The 18891-nt window shown below is 43.2% G+C and overlaps 1 protein-coding gene across 1 annotated transcript in view; it reads right to left on the bottom strand.

Annotated features, from left to right (window-relative positions):
- Positions 1-6942: 6942 nt before the first annotated feature.
- The window catches only part of GABRB1 (gamma-aminobutyric acid type A receptor subunit beta1), a 93182-nt gene continuing 81233 nt past the window's right edge, over positions 6943-18891 (bottom strand). The window contains exons 6-9 of the mRNA XM_083630537.1: positions 16510-16647; positions 16263-16415; positions 13513-13754; positions 6943-8756 (exon numbers count right to left, since the gene is read on the bottom strand). Of these exons, the coding sequence (XP_083486663.1) occupies positions 8409-8756; positions 13513-13754; positions 16263-16415; positions 16510-16647 (881 nt within the window). The 3' untranslated portion in view covers positions 6943-8408. The remainder of the gene's footprint in view (positions 8757-13512; positions 13755-16262; positions 16416-16509; positions 16648-18891) is intronic.

The raw sequence follows: 18891 nt of genomic DNA on the forward strand, positions 1-18891 counted from the left end.
TTTTTAATTAGTTGGCAAGTTTATACATAAAAGGTTTATGCAATTGTTCTTCAAGTTACTTAGCAAGTACTGTACAAGGTCAACCCAAGCTATCCTGGCTAACGAGAGGTTGCACCAGGCTGATTCACTGGTGTCTGAAGGCACCAATGGTAGACCAAGAGTAGTGATGGAAGACCAAGAAAGTCTCCATCATGTGCAAATGCAACCAGGTGCCAAATGGGCAGCTCTATGCTTATGCAAGAAGGTCCTGATCGTTTCATGATACGACTTGATAGGAATATAAACCATCAGTGGCGTAGCATGGGGGGTGCAGGGGGGGCCGGCCGCACCGGGCGCAACATCTGGGGGTTAGGGTTAGGGGGCGCAAATCCACGGGTTAGGGGGTGCAAATTACTTGCCTTGCCCCGGGTGCTGACAACCCACGCTACGCCACTGTAAACCATCATACTGCAACCTGTCTGCATAACTTGTGACCCACCAGGCTGTTTAGCCAAGAACCTGATTGACCTCAAATTTTGCTGCCTGCCTGTGACTGCACAAAAGGGTAGGATTATTGATACAACCTGTAGGCTTAGCAGAACATAAGCTGCAGGACAAGCCAACATGGTGCCCTCATTTTTGGACATTGGCAACTGGGGGGCACTATATTGGTTACCACCACCCTACCCTACCATGTTCTTCTGTGTGCATTCATGTAGATGAAAATATATTTGCAGCAAAAGGAATACAGAGCAGATTATTGACCAAGAACAAAGCTTCATTTTATTGTTCCTTCCACACGCTAATAAAGCTATATAATCAACGTTTTCGTATATTCTTTCCTCCTTCAGTACTACTACCCTATATTTAATGTGTCTTGTTCCTTTTTTATGCAAGGCTGGTAATTTCAAATGTGGGACTCTTGCATTCAAGCAATGGTTAAACAATTTCACAGAATGTATGCTGTAATGACTTGCTGGGTTTGCATATTGGGTAAATTGCCACCTGACTCCCTAATGACTCATGCAAGAAATGGCACAAGTAGATTTACCACCTTGTTATCTGTGGCAAAATGATGTATCTCTCATGGAATTAGCTGATAAGATACACACTTTCGTATGATTTCATATCTGCAGAGAAAATGTTAGATAAAGCCCATTAGTGATTCTAGTCAGGGTAGACTTTTTAAAAGGACATTTCTGCTATGTAATCCATTTCCATTCAGAAGCAAATCCTGGTTAAGTTCATTGGAACTTACTCTCAGATGAATGTATTTAGGATTTGCAGTCTTACAATTGTATAAGCAGCTAGCAAGGAATTGGTGGAAAGGGAGACTGAAGACACTAGAAGGTTAGCAAATGGTGATTAGCGCTTCATCTTAATTTTAAAGTGTTTTGACCCTGGTGGTCTCTTGTTCCATAAACTTCTGCCCCTCATATTACAGTTAGTCCAAGAGATGGAATGTATAGCCATGCTCCTCAAACTCTTATCACTCTTATCAACCGTACAACTTGATGGATTTCTTTAGTTGTTGCTGCCACTTTGCTTTTAATCTTAGAGTGGCACCCGAGACAAGCTTTGGCTCTCAAAGGGGTGGTAAATAAAAGAGGAATGAAAGCACACACTCTCTTTATGATGGCAGGAGAGCATTTTTCATTTGGAAATTCTAAAGCAAGCCGTTAGTGCCAATTTAGCTCCTTGAATTCTTTTTTTTTTAAGCTCCTTGTATTGATTATACGTACCCCAACTTCCAAAAGCTGGCAGCAATGGTGAATCAAGCTATAGAGCTATTCTCCCTGTTGCTGAATCTTTAATTCAAAGCCACTGATTAGGTTTTTAGAGGTGTATCCAGATGTATGAGCTAACTTTCTCAAAGCCACAAGAATTTAAGCATCTCCATATTCACAAAAAACAAAACAAAAAAAGAACAGATGAAAGTCCAGCATTTGAGAACTAGGCAACGGAGAAGAATTTGTTCCAGTAAATGTCAGCTTTAGAAGATTAAGATGCTGTGTTTTCATGCCTATTTGTACAATCATTTTGGAAAAGAAGCAGGCTTTCAAAAATAATAAATTGAAACTGAAATTCCAGCAAAGCCTCATACTGTTTCAACATCAAGAATATTGGCGTTACTCAGTTACTTCATGGGATATCGTCCAACCATTTTCCTGAGTCTGTCCTGTATTATCTGCATATATGCTCCAAACTGACAGCACATGGCAGTAAATTAGCTTTTTACATTAAATATTTCAGGGTCCATTCGCATAGAACATTTTTTTTGGGGGGGGCTATCTTTTTAGGAATCAAATCTCCTCCACCCCCCTGCAATTACCCTCATTTTAATAATAAAAAGTTTGGCTCAGTTCAAAGAAAATTGAACCAAGGTTTGTATGAATAAGGCACTTTGAGGATGTGTTGTTTTCATGGATACTTTTTTCATGGATTTAGATAATACTCAAGCATGGATGCATAGAAAGGCACAATGTGAGTGAAACCTCTTGGCTCAAATTTAGTGCTACTTTAAAAAGGAGCTTAAGATTCTGCTTCCTTTTTGGCACTTTGGGTATTTCTTTAGCTGTCAGGATTTTAGGAGAACATTATAACAGATAAATAAGGAATGGGAGTCTTGCTGGGATAACATTGCATTTGGGAATCAAAACCAGGGCTGGCCCAATACATTTTGGGAGGGAATTTGAAATGCAGTGGAAGTGTTACATGCCTGTTGGGTGTGGTTTGAGAGAGGTGATGATGTGTCTTGTTATTCTTGACTCTAAGGAGATCATTCAAGTCACATATGGAAGGCCTCCTATTTCAGACATTACAATATGAAAATGTCCTTTTCATTTTTCTTTTTAAAGTTCTGATCTAGTAACTCTAGGTCTAGATGATGGTAGCACTGCGTTAACCCAAGCTGTGGTTTTCACTTCTCTGATAAGATGTTCACTAGTGAGACTGAATATATGGAAGTCCATCACTTTCCAGGAAAGAGGCTCGGCTAAAACAAATGTCCTGGGAGATTGGAGGCGAGCAACATCATATATTGGTTGATTCTTGCTTTGTTTATTGGGAACAATTTATCCATTGTCAGTAAGGCACTTTCAGCCCCATCCCCATGGATGCTTAATAAGAAGTCCTGCTTATTTCAGTAGGATAGCATTTTAAGTAACGCAAAAAATTGTGACTTCAGCTTAAATTACGCATGGAAAGAGCTGGTGATTCATTTTGAAGATCCAAACTATTACCGAACATTCCACCTTCCTGAGGCACAGAACCCTGGCATGTTCATGATGTATGTGTAGCATCAGTAACCAGATTTATATGTGATATCAAGCACAAGGGATCTATCCAGGTCACCACTTTTGATACCACACCTGGAAAAGAGTAGCAGTACCAAAAATTGGACAGGAGTAGGTCTTAAATGCTCATGAACTGAAGGCAATATTGGGCAGGAAAATGGCAAGCTTTGAAACTGACGTGCAAAAATAGCTTTCGACTTAATCGAAAGTGTCAATAGAGTCTTGGGAGACTGTCCGATCATGTATTCACCAAACTAATAATCCTTCACATCGGATGAGCTATCACTCCCCACTGCAAATAACATGCATGACTAGGTGCATATATGGGTGTATGTCCATCCTACTAAAAAAGGGTGGTAATGGTAAAAGTACTGTAGGCATTGGTTGTATGCGTATACACACATGCCTTTCCATCGGTCCCACATAATGATGAATGCATGATCTGGGCACATGTGCATGAGTTCACTAAAACAACAAAGAACAGAGATGTGAAATTTGTAGCTCTTCAGATGTTGCTGAACTCCAGCTCCCGTCAGACCTAGCTGGTGTGAGATAAACAAGTCACAGTGAGCTACCGTTGGTTCTACCACCTCCTTTGGGCCAGCCTGTAAAAGGCCTCATACTACAGTGGTACCTCGGGTTAAGTACTTAATTTGTTCCGGAGGTCCATTCTTAACCTGAAACTGTTCTTAACCTGAAGCACTACTTTAGCTAATAGGGCCTCCTGCTGCCGCTGCGCCAACACTGCACAATTTCACTTCTCATCCTGAAGCAAAGTTCTTCACCCGAGGTACTATTTATGGGTTAGCGGAGTCTGTAAACTGAAGCGTATGCAACCCGAGCTACCACTGTACTTGGAAAAGCTCTGCCAGACGACATAATGAGGATGCAAGGGAGGCAGCAAATTATGCCTTTTTTGCTGCCTTCTCTACCACTAGGTAGGCTTGATAATGAGCTCTTACCAGTGTTCAGTTGCATTTGTTTGGATCTTTCCTCCACTTGCTTTCAGGCTGTTTCCCAGCTTGTTTCCTCGCCCTAAGCTCTGAAGTATACCAGGGGGGCCAAATGGGCTCTATGAAGTGGAAGAGGGCATTCAGGGGCAATCGTGTCAATAGCCTGAGCCATTTGGATGTTCAAGAGGTCAGCCAGGGCTTGAACAGGGGTGTCAGTCATATCAGCTGTAAACCCTCCCAGAGCTGTTTGGAATCCCACTGGATCCATCAGCCTCCAAGGGCAGATAGCTGATTGAGACCCTGTTCACCCACACAGATTTCAGCGATCCATTGGACTGGATGTAATGGACTGGATGAGAGCCAACAAACTGAAACTCAATCCAGATAACACTGAGGCACTGTTAGTGGGTGGTTCCCTAGACCGGATGGGTGGGAGATTGCCTGCTCTTGATGGGGTTACACTTCCTCTGAAGGAGCAGGTTTGTAGCTTGGGGTCCTCCTGGATCCTTTGCTGTTGCTCGTGGCTTAGGTGGCCTCAGTGGCCCAGAGTGCTTTCCATCAGCTTCGGCTGGTGGCCCAGCTATGCCTCTATCTGGACAGGGATAGCCTAACTACTGTTGTCTATACTCTGGTAACCTCAAGGTTAGACTACTGCAATGCGTTCTACATTGGGCTGCCTCTGAAGTTGGGAAATTTCAGCTAGTGCAGAATTTAGCGGCCAGGTTGCTCATCGGAGCAAGACGGTTTGAGCATATTACACTGATCCTGGTCCAACTGCGCAGGCTATCAATTAGTTTTCAGGCCCAAGTCAAAGTTTTGGTTTTGACCTATAAAGCCTTAAACACCTCAGTACCGCAATACCTCAAGGACTGCCTCTTTCCATATGAACCTACTGGTACCCTAAGATCATCTTCTGAGGCCCTTCTTTGTGTGCTTCCTCCTTGAGAGGCCCAGAGGGTGGCAACACGAGAATGGGCCTTCTCTGTAGTGGCTCCCCATCTGTGGAATGCTCTCCCCAGGGAAATTTCCCTGGTGCCTTTATTATACACCTTTAGGCACCAGGCAAAAATGTTCCTTTTCAACCAGGCTTTTGGCTGATTTGATTGATATCCTATGTCGTTTTAAAATGTGTATGTTTTTTGTGGGGGGCTATTGGATTGTTTTTATTTTGATTATGTATTTTGTGGAATCATATTTTGATTTTATTCTGTGAAACGCCCTGAGACCTCCAGATGTAGTGCGGTAATATATACCCACGTCCCCTCACCTTGGAAGGAACTAGGTAATCAAGTCATTGTTGCCTTCCTGTCTATCTGATGAACTCATCATGTGAAAAGGTTTGAGCTGGTTACTCCAGTTTCGCCACATGGCTCTATTCCTATAAATTTAGGAACTTCCGCCACTTTTTATCTAAGCCAAGTTTTAATGCCTGTGCAACTTTCTAAAGCAGGTGAATTTGATCTTTGGAGAGTTTGTAAGCAAACCATTTTTAAACTTACCAAGTATGTGGCCTTTTCCTATGCCTGGGGGAAGAGGGCCACATTGAAAAGAGATCTATTAAGGGGACATTTTAGAACCCTGCCATGCCAGCAACCCCAGCCATGAAGCTCACTGGTGACCTTGGGCCAGTCACCATCTCTTAGCCTGACCTACTTCACAGGGTTATTGTGAGGATGAAATGGGGAGAGGAGAACTATATACACCACCTTGAGATCTTGGAAGATAAAGGTATTATATACCGTATTTTTCGCTCTATAAGACGCACCAGACCATAAGACGCACCTAGTTTTTGGAGGAGGAAAACAAGGAAAAAATATTCTGAATCTCAGAAGCCAGAACAACAAGAGGGATCACTGTGCAGCAAAAGCAGCAATCCCTCTTGCTGTTCTGGCTTCTCGGATAGCTGTGCAGCCTGCATTCGCTCCATAAGACGCACACACATTTCCCCTTACTTTTTAGGAGGGAAAAAGTGAGTCTTATAGAGCAAAAAATACGGTAAATGTAACAAATAAATAATGAACTCACTTGGAGGGTCACACATTTTAAAGGTCTAACAGCCTATATCTCCACATTTAATTTTGAGGCATATTTTGTGATAATAAATCCCTACTTGGGTTCTCTCACCAAAGAGTACTTGCCCCAACCTTGGATCTTGGCACCCAGGAATTCTCCTTTAATCTATCTCTATCTCTATCTCTGCACCAACATCCAGCATGGCCAAAAATAAAGGGTGATGGAGTTTGTATTCCAGCTCGGGTTCCTTGCATCCTGGGGTGGGGCTGGGGTACCATGGAGTTGCAGAGGGGGCATTTAACCCTTTACTGGATTGCACCCTGCACCCTGTGACTTCCATTTGCACTAGGAGGGAAACTCCCACTGGTACCAATGACAGCTTCCCTCCTAGGAGAAGCAGCAGCCACGGACATGGGGGTGACTATCCAGATCAGCACTGCAAGCTTCCTCCTTGCTGACCCTCTTCCCACAAGGCCATGGATGCCTATTAAGTAAAGGGGAAAAGGAACCCAAGCAGACAGTGGCCAATTGTGTAATTCAGGGGTCACCAACCTTTTCGGGTGCATGGGCACACCCGCATACCAGAGTAACTGCTACAGGTACCACAAACACACATTACAACCAAGCACACACCACAGCCTGTTCTATCGCCTGTGTTAGAATGCTTTTATCAAGCCCAATTTCAATTGGGGGTGGGGAGCCTGTGCGTTGATGTGTGCCCTCAGGCACCAGTCATTGGTGACCTGTGATGGAATACCACATCTACTTTAGCTCCTAAAAAGAGAGAAAAACGTCCTCTGATAGGGGCCAGGAATTGCTAATAAAGACTCCAGTGTGTTCTCACAAAACTAACACCATGGCAGAGCGGGAAAGGCAAAATCTGAACTGGCACTTGTTTTCTTCCAGCAACCCTTATTATGTAATTGTTGGTACAGCTTCATTTGTGCTGTAGACCAGCCATCGAGCCCAGATCCCAAAGACACACATTAGGTGTTCTGTCTAGACCTGTCACCTAATCAAACAGAGATTTCCTTAAAATAATTGTATGAGATTAAATCGATTATTGATTAAATCCGCATACATCTGCATATAAATGAAGCTATAGTTTTGAAGAAAGAAAAGCATACTTTGCATAACTATGGTTATGTTGTAGCAGGCATTCCTGCAGTTTTGAAAGAGGCATTGCCTTCATAGAAGTCTGTTTCTAAGATGCCCCCTGCTAGCCATGATTTTTTTTTTTTGCAGTCATTTATATTAGAGTTTATGAACAATTTGAAAAAACTACCCGGTTCATCGACATGTTTTTGATCTACGAATTAACAGATGAACTGATACAACCCTAAATCTGCCCTGATAGTGTCAGAAGCACTCTATATGGGCGTTCAAGCTATATATCAGTTCTTGATCTGGGAACCTATTTATAGTGACATGTGTACAGCGCACTTCTGTGCATGTCTACTTGGAAACCACTTTGTTCAACGTGATGGACTCCTAGATAAGTGTGATTAGGGTTGCATGCAGCTGTAGTGTTGCCTTTTATTGAATAACACTTGAGCTTTGTTTGGCAAATAATATGGAGGTACTAGGAATGTTCACACATCATGTTTCGTGAGTGTACAATCTGTGTACACAAATAGTTGAGCTGTACACGCAAACATGTAACATTCCATGAGTGTATACCTGTGCTGAGATGTACAAATCAACAAATTAGCTGCACACTCTTTTACACAAACACTTGTACATGTGTTAGAGAGAGCTGGTACCTGTGTTCAGTGTAATGTGTGAACAAGCCTACGGTTAGGACCAACGTATGTGTTTTGGAAAATAAGGCAGAATTTTCACGCCATGTTTTAAATTCTAAGAAAAAAGAAAGGAAAGATCACCAGAAATAACCTTAGAACAAAACAGAGGGATAGCACTTGTGTCTTCAGTGTCGCTCTTTGAAAGCAGATCTAAAAGGATGAGCGCATGTTCAAATAGATACTGTCTTCTTTTTTGAAGTAAACATGGTTTGATTTTTGGGATATGGTTAAAAGGGCACCCTAACCCACAGAATGGCTGAATATTGTACCTTGAATATGTAGCACTGCGGCTACAACAGTCTTTAAGGTTGGCAAATTTGAGAACAGGAGTCTGGGCTAGGCAGGTGGAGGGATCACAGCATAACTCAGTGCACATAATAAAGCCAGTAGACCACATTGAAAAGGATAAAGGTGATAGGAAAAACCATCCTGGACCACTTGTCTATGGAATTGACATCAGTCAAATCTGGGATTTTGACCTTGAGCTGCGATGCTCTTCTCCGTAGGCGTCCCTTTTGATGGGTTGTCTGTCTATCCAAAGTGCTCCTGTTGTAGAGGTCCCTTGTGGTGGCAGGCCTCCTGTAATGGATGCTGGCACTGTCGTAGGAGTACATGGTAGCTCTCGGGTCATTCAAAGTTGCCAGCACATTGGTGCTGCTGACTTCATTTCTCATTTCCAGGGTAGTAAGAAGAATATTCCCACGGGCGTCAATCTAAAGAAGAAGCATGGCTTTAGAGAAGGTCTCTTAATCCCTTAGTGGTGCTCAGTGGCGTAGCGTGGGTTGCCAGTGCCTGAGGCTGCACTAACGGGTGGGAGGGAGGGAAACTAAGTACGCATGCACATTCAACTGCCTAACGCTGTCTACGTCACCCAGGAGATCACAGCTGCAGAGATAAGAAAAGAAGAGTAATTCCGTTGTCTGGAGATGTCACTTCCTGGTTTGCACGGAGAAGCTGTTTTCAATGCAGTCCATCAACGGAAGCACGCAACTGTATTGAGGCAGCACTGGGTATTGAAATTTTGCACCCCCTAACAATTTCGCTCCTGGGGCAACCGCCCCTGGGCCCCCCACGCTACGCCACTGGTGATGTTTGACACACTGGCAAATGAGTGAGATGATAACGAACAAAATGCATGATAGGAAATGACAACAAGGGCAGAGAAGGGGAGTTGATGAGGAAATGAGAAAAAGGAATCTGAGAAAGAACCTGGAGATTGTTTTAGTTAATGGGAACACTTGTATTTTGTAACCTTTCTTAGAATTTCCAGTCCCCGCCCCCTTTTTCAGCCATTTCTGTCTGTAATAATACTGATTATTCTTCGGTTCCCACTGCCTATCTTCACAGAACATCAGGAAGGTACTAGTGCTTCAAAATGGTCAAATGGCTGATGAAATCTTTATTTGTATTTCTTATGGGTTTTCCCCCCTCATTAAAATTTAAAAATTAACAGAAGTTGCTGGAAGTAAGTGAAGTGGTAGGAAGGTGGTAAGTAATATTCACCTGTGCTACACATGTAACCTACAGTAGTGTCTTCCTTAATGGCCCAGTGTAATTGAACTGTTTACTGTTGAAATCACAGTCTCTGTGAGGTTCACAGTCATTATCTCCCTTGAAGAAACAGGACCTAGAGTCACCCAGCAGCCTTATAGCCCTTGCCAGGTATCCATTTAAGGATTCAGTCTAGGGAAGGAAGTAATGTGCAGTGAAATCAATGTTGTGCTGGTTGAAATGCAGTGTACTGGGCCGAGCAGCCATTATTGTTGACAACAGGACAGTAGCTCAACCTGTAATTATTGCAGGGGTTTTCCAGACTGCATTTGGGAGTCTCTGGGATTCCTTGGAAGCTAATCGGTGAATATTTGCAGAGAATATCGGTAACAATGGCAAGCTTTCCTGAAGAATGGCTGGCTCAGTACCGGTGACCCCCCCACTTCTCCCAGCCATGTTCAGCCACAGAATTCGGTGTGCATTCTCAGTTCAAGCACTGCTGCCCAATAAGCCTGAATGGGAAACCTGCTGGTGGGTGTGACGCTAACATATGAGAGGGCTGGAGGTGAAATAGTTAAACAGGTTACCCAATCAGAACCCAGGGGGGTGGAGTCAGAGGGACTATAAAACCAGCTCTGGGAGGCGCGAAGGGAGGAGTTCGTTGGGAGTTGGGTGGTTGGTTGGAGTGGGAGTGAACTGGGATAGAGTCTGTGGGTAGGTTGAGTTAGTGTAGCGAAATAAGCTGAGTCAGGAACAGTTAGGGGCTAGGAAGACAAGCAAATATCTGAGAGGTGGTTTAGTGAGTGAGAGCAGGTAGCAGAAGTTATAGGTCTGGATAGGCACCCCATGATTGTAATTTACCGATACCGTTTATGAAACCACACGCTTGTTAAACTGCAATAAATAAACAGAAGTTTATGTTCCAATTTAACCCTGATTGGACTCAGTATTGTACCAGGTAGGGCCTGGGTGGTGGCAGCGAGAAATAAAGTGGTGGCACAGGGATCAATAGACGGTGAAACGTCCGGGGACCCTGTGTGATCGCCACAGTGGGGTGGTGGCACTTGCCCAAATTCCCATCACCAGTGCCGTTGTGGCTTAGTAGGAGGGAGAGGGGTGAGGTGGTAGTGAAGCCTGGGTATGCTGGATTGGCTCCACCAGTGCATTCGTACCATGCCAACGACACTGCCATCTTAGCTCTTTCCTTCCCAGTAAGCCACAGTGACACCAGTGATGTGAGCACATGTGAGCGTTACTGCCCTGCCAACAGCTGGATGCTGCTGAAGTCTAACTCTCATTACTCCCAGCCACCAGAGCCAATAGTCAGGGATGATGGAAGCTGTAATCCAACGACATTTGTAGAGCCACAAGTTCCCCACCTCTGCCCTATAACTTTCCTCAGAATCTTCTGCAGGAACTTCATGGCAGATAATTCAAGGTGGAATTTGACAAATTCATCAATTGAATTTATCAATGCTTATTAAGCCATGATCGCTAAACTTCCATATTCAGAGACACTACATTCTGGAATATAAGATGCAGGGAACGAACAACAAGAATACCACAGGCTGTTGTTATTATTGCCTGAATGAACTGCACATCTATAGTCTTTTAATTACTGAACAATTCAACTGGCAAATTAAAGGGCTTCCCAGATTTGTTATATAGTCACCTGCAATAGAAGCGCAAATATCATTAATATCTCTCTGTTGTTTTTTCTCCATTGTAAAGACTAATAACTGACAAATGCTAATGGTTTATATTGATGATTCATGTGAGTCCCCTCATTTAAAGTACTGTGCACTCATTGCTTATTACAAGGCAAGTGTTGGATGAATTACTGCTTTAATTTAAAGTGTTATGAATGAGCCTGCTACATTTTAAAATGAGTTTCTAAATCACTTTGAGACCCCTGTTCTGTATAAATCATCAGACTATTCATTTTCTCCGAATTATAAGTTTTGCAATTCATAACAAAGAGTTTATCATGATTGCTAACAAATTAACACATTCACCCAAACGGAAGGAGATAATAATCTCTATTTTTCTTCTCTGGTGCACCTTTTTTTGCCCAAATTCTCTGCTTGCCCAGTGTTACAGACTGGGTAGTGGAAAGTGATTCAGTAGATAATGTGGTCCTTTTCCATTGTGAGGAAACACGTACAGGGTGTCCTACGTTCAGGACAAAATTGCTATGGATAGAAAATTATGTGCCTAGCTAAGGCTAAATGGCCTGGTGACCAAAAGAACAAGGAGAAATTATTATTCAACTGCCCACATACCCACAAATGACTGCCCATCTTCCTAGAAGAACTATTATCTCCAACCTTAGGGCAGTTGATAAATAACTTGCAAAAGGAAAGAACGTCACAATTATCCAGCATGTGACATTTCCGCGCAGGTTAAGGGTAGGGACATCCAACCCACAGAGCTCTTTTCAGATCCCATATTTCAGAGACTTCTACAAAAGTAGAGTGAAGGAGAAAGATGAATGGAGACAAAAGGGGAAGGCCAATAATGGCAATAGCAAAAAATAAATAAAAATAAGGCAGAGGATGATATTGTCAAAATGGCCCCATCTGGGAGATCAAAGGCCACCAATCCAGTCCATTTCAGAATCCACACTTAAAAGAAAATGGCCCTATTGGAGGCTGGTCCATTAGGGGGATGGGACACTGACCCACCAACCTCATGCTGCCTTCAACCAGCCCCCCACCTGCCTGTCTTCTTACTTATAACCAGCACAGAGTGTGGCAGCATTAGCTCTTAACTACCTCCTCCTTAGACTCAGACTGGCCCTTGCAGAACTCAGCAGGGAGGATTCTGGGGAACAACCCAGAATTCAATGGTTCGATCTTGCATTGGCTGCTGGTCTCCCTGCCTTTTGCCCTACAGGTCCGAATGGGTGCCAGTTGCCACTGCTTCAGTGTATCTTCACCAAAGAGTAAAGTTGTCGGGACTGGCAACTGGTGAGAATTCAGCCTGTGGTTACACCACTAAGATGGCCAGGAAGCATTTCAACAGCAAAAAGCCCAAATGGGTCATGTCCTACTGCCTGCCTGCCTGCCTGTGGTCTGCCTTCACCTTTGCTCTGCCCTGACTTGCTTTTGCATTTTCTCTTCCTGCATGATAGCAGCTGGGGTTGACAGTATGGTCCACATGCATATTCCCTGCACAACTGTTTTATGTTACTAGTATTATTTCAGGGGGTATGTCTCCATCCAGTTCCTCCATGCCATACACAATTCTATAAACTATCATGTCACCACTTATTTCCCTTTTCTTCAAACTAAGAAGTCCCAAAGGCTGCAACCTTTCCATATGGGAGGTCACGCCTTCCCCTGGATCATTTTGACTGTCCTCTCCTGAACCTTTTCCAACTCTGCAAAATCCTTATTGAGCTGAGGTAACCAGAACTGTACACAGTTCTCCAAATACGCTTGCACCATAGAGTTATATAATGGCATTATGACTTCAGCAGTCTCATTTTCAGTTCCTTTCCCTAGCATGAAATTTGCCTTTTTCGCAGCTGCCACACACTGGGTCATGGGTAGGCAAACTAAGGCCCGGGGGCCAGATCCAGCCCAATCGCCTTCTAAATCCGGCCCGCGGACAGTCCGGGAATCAGCGTGTTTTTATATGAGCAGAATGTCTGCTTTTATTTAAAATGCACCTCTGGGTTGTTTGTGGGGTAGAGGAATTCATTCACCCCCCCAATATAGTCCGGCCCCCCACAAGGTCTGAGGGACAGTGGACCGACCCCCTGCCGAAAAAATTTGCTGACCCCTGTACTAGGTCAACATTTTCATCACTGTCCTGTCCTGTGCTGCATACAAATATTCCATATGGAATTCTGTCATATGGCACAAGTGAGGATAGCTCTGGAAGGGTTTCCCGAGGTGCTGCTTCCTTCCTGCTTCTCAACCTCACCCTGATATACGTAAATGGAAATATATGAAAACTCAGGCAACCAGTTACCTGAACTTTATTCATCTCCAGCTTCCTCTTGTCACTGCTGGCCTTCTCAGCTGCTTTCTTCTGATGCTGTGGGCCTTTGCCGAAGAAGGTGTAGTTCACAAACGCGTATTCCAACAAGGCAAGGAACACAAACACGAAGCACCCCATTAGGTAAATGTCAATTGCCTTCACATAGGGAATCTTTGGCAGTGTCTCCCTGAGATGAGTGCTGATGGTGGTCATAGTCAACACAGTGGTGATCCCTAGGAGGAAGGAAAGAACTCGGTACAAAAGGCAACTCTTCATGTGGAAAGATGCCACCAAGAAACCTGCTAAAATCCTGTATACGAAGAGCAAACTCCATCTGGTACGCAGGCTGAGACCCTATCTGCCTGCGGACTGCCTCGCCAGAGTGGTGCCTGCTCTGGTTATCTCCTGCTTGGACTACTGCAATGCACTCTACGTGGGGCTACCTTTGAAGGTGACCCGGAAACTACAACTAATCCAGAACGCAGCAGCCAGACTGGTGACTGGGAGCGGCCGCCGAGACCATATAACACCGGTCTTGAAAGACCAACATTGGCTCCCAGTACGTTTCCGAGCACAATTCAAAGTGTTGGTGCTGACCTTTAAAGCCCTAAACGGTCCAGTATATCTGAAGGAGCGTCTCCACCCCCATCGTTCTACCCGGACACTGAGGTCCAGCACCGAGGGCCTTCTGGCAGTTCCCTCACTGCGAGAAGCCAAGTTACAGGGAACCAGGCAGAGGTCCTTCTTGGTAGTGGCGCCCGCCCTGTGGAACGCCCTCCCACCAGATGTCAAAGAGAATAACAACTACCAGACTTCTAGAAGACATCTGAAGGCAGCCCTGTTTAGGGAAGCTTTTAATGTTTGATGTATTACAGTATTTTAATATTTTTTTGGAAGCCACCCAGAGTGGCTGGGGAAGCCCAGCCAGATGGGCGGGTTATAAATAATAAATAATAATAATAATAATAATAATAATAATAATAATAATAATTATTATTATTATTATTCTACGCTGGCTTGGTCGTGTCCACAGAATGGAAGATGGCAGGGTCCTCAAGGATGTGCTGTGCAGGGAGCAACACAACCAGACTCCTTCATTTGGAGTTATCCCCTATTCACCAGAAACAGCTAAATGAGGATAAGCATAGAATGCTAACTATTGAGAGGGGAGACAAAACTAGGGAAGGGGTGAATGGAATGGAGCATCCTGAATCCTGCCTGGCTATCTGGCTGAATCCTGAACAGGTCCCACCTGTACATTGCAAATGTATTTTACATATACATAGACACCCAGTCCCTGCATTCCTGCATCACTGTAGCAGCATGGTTGCTACATCCCATGCTGGAAGATGGCACTTTCATAGGGAGCACAGGGACTTTTGGAAGTAGTAACATTGCTAAGGCCAGCATGGTGTAGTGGTTAAGAGCGGTGGACTCGTAATCTGGTGAAGTGGGTTCGAGTCTCCGCTCCTCCACATGCAGCTGCTGGGTGACCTTGGGCTAGTCACACTTCTCTGAAGTCTCTCAGCCTCACTCACCTCACAGAGTGTTTGTTGTGGGAGAGGAAGGGAAAGGAGAATGTTTGAGACTCCTTAAAGGTAAAGGGACCCCTGACCATTAGGTCCAGTCGTGGCCGACTCTGGGGTTGCGGCGCTCATCTCGCTTTATTGGCCAAGGGAGCCGGCGTACAGCTTCCGGGTCATGTGGCCAGCATGACTAAGCCATTTCTGGCGAACCAGAGCAGTGCGTGGAAACGCCATTTACCTTCCCGCCAGAGCAATACCCATTTATCTACTTGCACTTTGACGTGCTTTCGAACTGCTAGGTTGGCAGGAGCTGGAACTGAGCAACAGGAGCTCACCCCGGCCACACCTTCACCGACCTTCTGATCAGCAAGCCCTAGGCTCTGTGGTTTAATCCACAGTGCCACCCTTGAGACTCCTTAGGGTAGTGATAAAGCGGGATATCAAATCCAAACTCCTCCTCCTCCTCCTCTTCTTCTTCTTCTTCAACCTCAGTCCTCCAGATGTTTTGAGACTACAATTCCCATCATCCCTGACCACTGGTCCTGCTAGCTAGGGATCATGGGAGTTGTAGGCCAAAAAACATCTGGAGGGCCGAGGTTGAGGAAGCCTGGCTAAGGGTAATATAAGGTAGTTTCCCATACTGCCATCAGCTATTGGTTATTGTAACTGGAGAAGCTTTTTGTTTTTGGTCAGCCAAAGATGCATTGCCAACATAGCACATTATCTTTTATGACTCCTTTTCAGAGTCACCATCATTTTCTCATGAGATCCAGGCAGAGAGATGGTCTGCAACTGTATAAATTATACAAACTAAGCTTGTTTTGCACAACGACTAGAAGATAGAACACAATGTCTAGAACTGGGAGGGTATGCCTCATATATATTATGGCTCTGGAAATCTTATTTACTCCCCCCACCCTTTCCAGTTTCTGGGATACACTGCATTTCCCCCATACTTTCACCCACTTTCTTCACAACTGTAAGGACTTGAAATTTACTTTAAAAAAAGAGATACATGACCAGTAGTATAAAATTGCCAGGATGTTATGTGTCATTATGGGTTTTTTTAGAAAAAGAAAGAAAGAAAACCAAAACAACACAACACACGGAGCACATAGAGCCCTCTGACATGCTAAAGTGAATTAATAAATGAAAAGAATAAATCTCACACACCAAGGATATTTACGTAGTTTTGTTGTCCAAATAATAAATTACCTAGTGCAACTCGTGCAGCAGATGCATCATAGTTGATCCAGAAAGATACCCACGACAGAATCGTTATCAGAGTAGAAGGCATGTAGGTTTGCAAAATGAAGTAGCCGATATTTCTTTTAAGTCGAAAGCTCAGTGACAGCCGAGGGTATGCCCCTATTTAAAAAATAAAAAAGGGAAAAGTGAAACCACAGCATGTCTCTTTTCTACTGCCATTCCCAGAGTATGTCTCGGGATGCTCACTGCTTACCCGTTGCAAACTCTACTCTTTTTGAGATCATCTTGTAGTCGATAATTGAGAATTGAGGGAGCTCAATTTTATTAACTCCACTTACAGCAGATTCCCCTCCATTCCAGTAGAACTCAATATCATCCGTTGTGTATCCATCTGCAATAGGAAATATATACCCAAGCATGTTAGTTGGTTGACCAAATGTTTTATAAATTAGTTGAGGAGTAAAATTAAATATCAAAGCCAATAAAATGTCAATAAAATGAAAATAAGAACAAGCATTACTGACCATTACTGTGAATGTCCGCCATTTTTATTTTATTTCTTGTTGGGCAATTTCTGATGGTTAGAAATTATAAATAAGCTTTCATCACCAGATTTTATACCAAGCCACTTATTTTTCATGAGAAACAAATGAAAGATTAACAAAAGTAACAAAATATTATGTCTGTGCTTTTATATAATGTTTATTGGATTTTGATAAAAGAAAGCATCCGTTCCAAAGTTGAAGACTATTTATTTAAATGTTTCCCCAGCTCTCTATCAAAGGCAACATGAAGATATTGGAGAAGTTCTGACTTGGGCTTTCTTATTCTTCTTAATTTAAATAATATTTTTTAAAATGGAATTTCACAGTTACAGTATAACAAATTATAAAATTATAGATCTCAAATTGTATAAAATATACAAAACAACAACAATAATAAATGGAAGAAATATAATTGATGAAGAACAGATAGCCCTGTAAAATATTACAGAGGAACTGTTGTGGGCTTGGGGATTTAGGCCTGAATCATAAGTTGTCACTGGAATGATGGGCACTATGTCTATAAGGCTACACTCCTATGCACACTTTCTTGGAAGTAAGCCTCACTGAATGCAACTGGGCTTTACTTCTGAGTAAACATGCATAGGATTGTGCTGCGCCTCTCACAGATTTAACAGTGAAACCATATGCATATCTACTCAGAATTAAAGCAAGGCTTTTCTTAGTCCCGGTAGAAAAGTGAAACATGTGGCTCAGGTAAGCAGTAAGGAATGGTTAGCAAACATGCTGCAAAATAAGCATTCCTCTGGCTGAGCAGGATCTGAATGAGCCCTGAGACCAGCTGCAGGGGGCAGCCATGACTTGCAAGATACCTCGCTGCTTTGTGCAAGAACTATCTGACTTAAAAAAAAAAAAAATCCCTGCAGTTTTCAATTTACGGTTTGCTTATGCTTCACACCTATTTTTCACTCATCCCACGTGTGAATGTTGCATCACTACCATTTGCAAACTTTGCATCTGAAGGCAAAATTCATGTTAAATTCACTTTGTGCAACCACAGTGAAAGTAAATAGCAGCCAAACTGAATCAGGTACCGGTGGATTGGGAAATGGCTGGTTATAGAAAAGGGCTTTGGCTGGGTTACAGACCCAATCCAAACACAATAAATATTTGTTTGTTTGTTTGTTAGTAGAGTGCAATATTTTAGCTGCCCATCAAGATATTCACCTATCAGGATTTCATACCCTCCAACATTTCCAAAATTGAACCTATAAGGTTGTCCCTGGAACTTCCCACTGCTTAGGAAACTGGGGAGTACAAAACATGATTAAGATGTGAGCATCGCACAAATGTTGTACAAGAGAACAAACATTTCTGAATGTTCAATCATAATGCCAAACTATGGTTTGGAATTATGTGAATAAAACAAAGTGTATTTCACATGTCTCCCCTTCCACATGGAAGAAGACGAAAATTTTTGTTTTTAGTAAACTGCGTTTAATGTTATTTCTGAACCCTAAACTGTGGCTTATCTTCTGTTTTGTTACTGAAACAAGACAGCTTCATAAACTATGCTTTGAAGTTGGCTTGTTTCAGTAAACCGGAGCTATCCAAACTTGGTTAGAATAGCAATCGTTTGTCTTGGTTTGAACATAATTCTAAACTGCAGTTTGTAAAAGTAGAAGTGAAAGCTTTCGATCACCACATTGCGACCATACCATAGCAGAGGGGAGGGGTGAGCGGGCACATTCATGTAACATTAAGCAAGGATTGCTACAAACACAGCATTACTGCAAACACAGTGTGTTGCCTCACTCAGACATGTTGTTAACTGGTTGCTATATCCAAAACAAAACAAAACAAAATTTCCTTCTAGTAGCACCTTAAAGACCAACTAAGTTAGTTCTTGGTATGAGCTTTTGTGTGCATGCACACTTCTTCAGATACACTGAAACAGAAGTTGCCAGATCCTTCTATATAGTGAGAAGGTGGGGAGGGGTATTACTCAGAAGGGTGGTGGGAATGGGTGGTTGGCAGATAGCTGTGATGAGCCTGTTGACGACTCTTAACGACTGCAATAGGTCTTACAGGAAAAAGCAAGGGGTGAGAAGGTGAAAAATGGCTTTGTCATG

This window comes from Podarcis filfolensis, assembly GCF_964270895.1.
Source record: "Podarcis filfolensis genome assembly, chromosome: 9".
Lineage (NCBI taxonomy): Eukaryota > Metazoa > Chordata > Lepidosauria > Squamata > Lacertidae > Podarcis > Podarcis filfolensis.